The sequence below is a fragment of the Gymnoscopelus microlampas genome, assembly GCF_963454915.1.
Source record: "Gymnoscopelus microlampas genome assembly, chromosome: 8".
Lineage (NCBI taxonomy): Eukaryota > Metazoa > Chordata > Actinopteri > Myctophiformes > Myctophidae > Gymnoscopelus > Gymnoscopelus microlampas.
Window position 1 is genome coordinate 5306102 of NC_139945.1, and position 5000 is coordinate 5311101.

Below are 5000 nucleotides of genomic sequence, written 5' to 3' on the forward strand. Positions count from 1 at the left end.
CAGGATCCAAGACTCATCATTTTAACAACAGGTGAGGAAAACTGTTTCACGTGTGCTTGTCTTGATGAGCTTGACACACGCGCACACACACACACACACACACACACACACACACACACACACACACACACACACACACACACACACACACACACACACACAGCATGACTTCCTCTTGGCACGAAGCCAATTCAATCTATAACATGTTCACCAGCTCACCGTTACCATGGTTGCATGACCACACACACACACACACACACACACACACACGTGCGTGCGTGCGTGCGTGCGTGCGTGCGTGCGTGCGTGCGTGTGTGTGTGAACCTCTGCACACTGTAAAATCAGCAGTGTTACTTTATACATTTTAGAGGGTCCATTTTGTTCCATTTGTTACACACTCTGAGAGATAGATTAACACTCTCTGTCTCTCACTCTGTCTGTCTGTCTGTCTGTCTGTCTGTCTGTCTGTCTGTCTGTCTGTCTGTCTGTCTGTCCCATAACTCTGACAGTGTACAAATACGGGTCCATTTGGTTCCATTTGTACTCTCTGAGTTACACACCTGTTAGGGTCCACTCGGTTCCTAACTGTCGATCGTTTAGCTGGGGGTCCCCGGACCCTACTTTGCTCTAAGCTACATGTTGTTCTCTGTATGTGTTTGTTTGTTTGCTTGTTTGTCTGTCAGCTCTCTGATTGGCTCTTTTTATATCTTTTTTTTAGTGCCAGGGATCACCGGCATCCTATTGGTCCTCATCCTCTTCCTGATGTTTACAGCCTCCTCCCACTGCGTACGGTAGGTCACATGATCACCATCATCCTCTTCTTCAGTAGAAATACAGTTCCCACGATGCTCTTCTTCAATAGAAATACAGTTCCCATGATCCTCTTCTTCCATTGAAATACACTGAGTGCCGCGCTATGAGCTTGTAGATCTGCTATTTTTTTTTAATCGTGAACATTTTAGCAAATCTTTGAATATATCTTTATTTACAATATATTTTCAAAGCAAACATTTGTAACTCAAGTCTTTGCTTCTAGGGGGGTCCCTGGAACTAAATATTTTGAGATGGGGGGGTTCGGCGGCCAAATACATATCATTTTGGGGGTCCTTGATATGAAAAAGTTTGAGCACCACTGATATTACAACGACATACGTTTTTCAGAACCCTGTTGGGATTTAGAAGACATTTGTAGACGCGTTCTCGGATTGAATGGGTTAACCCATTAAGACCTGGAACTGTGTCATTTTTAGATTTGAGCTAAAAAGCTTTATTTTACACTTTGGGCTATTCAAAAATAGCAGATATACAAGCTCATAGCGCGGCACCGAGTGCCGCGCTATGAGCTTGTAGATCTGCTATTTTTGAAAAATCGTGAAAATGTGTGCAAATCTTTGAATATATATATTTTTAAAGAGAACATTTTTAACTCAAATCTTTGCTTCTGGGGGGTCCCTAGAACAAAATATTTTGATGGGGGTCCGCGGCCAAATACATATCATTTTGGGGGTCCTTGACATGAAAAAGTTTGAGCACCACTGATATAGAAACATACGTTTTTCATAAAACTGTTGAGATTTAGGAGACATGTAGAATCGGCTTCAGGTCTCAATGGGTTAACTGTGGGCGGTCAGAAATGGAACCATTGCTGGCGGGCGCGGGGCCTGAATGGGCAAAAAGACAGCAGGCACGGCCGGGAGCGGGATTATGAACACAGTCTCGTGCAGGGCTGTACTGTAATCCATATCACAAGATTAGATTATCTCAGGTTGGCATAATGTACGAGTCTGGTTCAGCTTATCTATCCCTGGCTGCACACTGTGTGTCTTCTGTCACGACTCGGCTCAAAGGCGGACAACGTCTATCTGTGTGTGTGTGTGTGTGTGTGTGTGTGTGTGTGTGTGTGTGTGTGTGTGTGTGTGTGTGTGTGTGTGTGTGCGTGTGCGTGCGTGCGTGTGTGTGCTAATAGATGTCTCTTACAGAGCAAATCCTCCCTGAGTGCCTCACTCACAACTCTGTCATTACCCAGGTCATAGTGGGTCAACAACTGTGTGTGTGTGTGTGTGTGTGTGTGTGTGTGTGTGTGTGTGTGTGTGTGCGTGCGTGCGTGCGTGCGTGCGTGCGTGCGTGCGCGCGCGCGCGTGTGCGTGCGCGTGCGTGTGTGTGGGGGTGTGTGTGTGTGTGTGTGTAAATTTGTATTATGTCCCCATAAGTGTAACAGAATTTGAGAAATAGACATTGTGGGGATTCTACAAATGTCTTCTAAATCCTCACAGTTTTCTGAAATATCGCTTGCTATAATATCAGTGGTTCTCAATCTTTTTTTACGTAAAGGACCCCCAAAATGATATGTATTTGGCCGCCGACCATCATCTCAACATATTTTGTTCCAGGGACCCCCCAGAAGCAAATATGAGTTGAAGATGTTGCCTTAAAATATATATATATATTCAAAGATTTGCAAACATTTTCATGATGGCTCAGTTGTTGTTGGACAGACCGCAGCCATTGTTTCAGCTCAAAGGCACGCTTTATTTCCAAGTAAGCCACAAACTGCTTACCATGCCTCTTGGTGTATCAAGTGGCAGGTAGCCACAAGGACATACTGTAAACAAGATGAAAGGCAGAGATACAAGACCTGTCATGACAGAGGCTGTCTCTCTCTCTCTCTCTCTCTCTGAATGTGTGTGTGAGGATGAGGGATCTATCCTGTGTGCTTCCATTAACTCCATGCAAAACGGATGTGTAGTGTTGAGTTTGACTCAAGCCAGGGGTGACTGCTTAACCCATTTCGACCGGGAAAGAATCTGTGGCATTTTTAGATTTTTTTTGGGCCAAAAATAGCAGATCTACAAGCCCCCTGCTGTTGCTGTTTTTGAATTTGAATCCTGAAAAGTGACAGTTTTGGACATTTGAGGTTTCCATCCGACAGAGACGATATGATTCTATCTAGAATAAGGGAATGGTGACGTGAGGCAATGTTGTTTTTTGTTCATTCATTTAGTGTGTGTGTGTGTGTGTGTGTGTGTGTGTGTGTGTGTGTGTGTGTGTGTGTGTGTGTGTGTGTGTGTGTGTGTGTGTGTCCACTGTTTTGCAGGGTGTCCAACTACGAGGTTTTCTGGTACACACACAACCTCTTCATCGTCTTCTACATCATCCTCATGTTTCACATGGTCGGGTAGGTCTGCGTGTGTGTGTGTGTGTGTGTGTGTGTGTGTGTGTGTGTGTGTGTGTGTGTGTGTGTGTGTGTGTGTGTGTGTGTGTGTGTGTGTGTGCGTGCGTGCGTGCGTGCGTGCGTGCGTGCGTGCGTGCGTGCGTGCGTGCGTGCGTGCGTGCGTGCGTGCGTGTGCGTGTGTGTGTGTATTCTGAACCGACCCACTGCTCAGAGTCACACATTGACCAATAGTAACGCCTCCAACACTCCCAACCACAGAACTGACATTAAAACGAGGACTTTACCGGAAACTAAAAGTTAATTAAGCAACGTCACTCTGAGTCAAGATCGACCATTAGTGCATAAATATCAAAGCACAGTTGCATATCGTTGTTGTCGTGCAGCTCCATATTTTAACGTTTAGTTTTTTCGTATATTAACGCCCTACTACAGCGGCAGAACCACAAGCTCCAAACGCGGTGCGAAAGCGATGCGTTTGGAGCTTGTGGATCTGCTACTAAAGCTATTTTTGAATTTCAATCTCGAAAAGTAACAGTTATGGACGTATAGAACAATACCAGACGATATAAAAAGTAAACAAAAATGATAGAACATAATATGCTCTTAGTTATCATGAACACCAAATTATTCTAGTTGGAATATACATCACAGAAGTACTAGAATATCACCGTAAGACCATAGCATTACATTTAAAGACACATTTGTCTTAACAGTCTTAACTCTTTCAATGCCACAGAAACAAAGGGTAGATATATCATGTTTTATGGTCATATAAATACATCAGCTCTGAGTATTCTCTATCATTCCGTCATATAGAACCTTGGTTCTCAAATTGGGGTCCTTGGAGGGATACCAGGGGGACATTTTTGGGGGCTTTTCTGCCTTTATGTATAGGTGTAGGTAGTAGAGATGGACAGGAAACAGGGAGAGAGAGATGGGGAGAGACATGCGGTAAAGATCGTCGGGAACGAGACTCGAACCCGCAATGCACCGTCACGCTACATTGGAGCCCAGGTGCCCGGACCTCTAGGCCAGCGCTCCTGGCCCTGTTACAATCATTTTAACTACTTTAACCATATTGTATAGTTTGGCTATTCAAAAATTGCAGATTTACAAGGTCATAGCGTGGCACGAGTGCTGCGCTATGAGCTTGTAGATCTGCTATTTTTTTTAAATCGCGAAAATCTTTGAATATATATATATATACTGTATATGTTAAAGCGAATATTTGTAACTCAAATCTTTGCTTCTGGGGTTCCCTGGAACAAAATATTTTGAGATGGGGGTCCGCGGCCAAATACATAATCATTTTGGCGGTCCTTGACACGAAAAAGGTTTGAGAACCACTGATATACAACTCTTATGTTCATGTTGATGTTTTGCGGACATTGACACGACCACAAGATCAAGTGATCATAGCTGACACGAGTAGTGGAACAGGTGATAACATCGTCAATAAGGGAACCGTTTCTTAATAATAGGATGAGTAAAGCCGGTACAGCCATTATCGGAGGGCCCTGACGAAACCAGGGTCACGGCTGGCCAAGTCGTTGGGGCCTGTTTGATATGGAGACCGCCGGAGTCTTTAGTGAGTCCTATCCCAAATGGCAATTATCGTTGTGGCCACTGCGCCCAATGTCAACACTCAATAAAGGCTACCATGTTTACTCATCCCTATTACTAAGAAACACATCCCCATAAGGATGTTATGACCTGCTGCGCTACTGCTGTCATCTATAGGATCACTTGACCTTGTGGTCTCGTGTATGTCTGGCAAAAACATCACGTGCCTTTACAACAACGCATTATGTCAACATAAGAGTTCTAT

The 5000-nt window shown here is 44.3% G+C and overlaps 1 protein-coding gene across 3 annotated transcripts in view; it reads left to right on the plus strand.

Annotated features, from left to right (window-relative positions):
* Positions 1 to 5000, plus strand: part of nox4 (NADPH oxidase 4) — a 58842-nt gene that overhangs the window by 19537 nt on the left and 34305 nt on the right. For all 3 annotated transcript variants that reach the window (XR_014601369.1, XM_084065424.1, XM_084065425.1), the window contains 3 exons: positions 4 to 31; positions 719 to 791; positions 3095 to 3175. Coding sequence is in view for 2 of the 3 variants with exons in the window: in XM_084065424.1 (XP_083921550.1) it covers positions 4 to 31; positions 719 to 791; positions 3095 to 3175 (182 nt within the window). In the remaining variant the exon portion in view is untranslated. The remainder of the gene's footprint in view (positions 1 to 3; positions 32 to 718; positions 792 to 3094; positions 3176 to 5000) is intronic.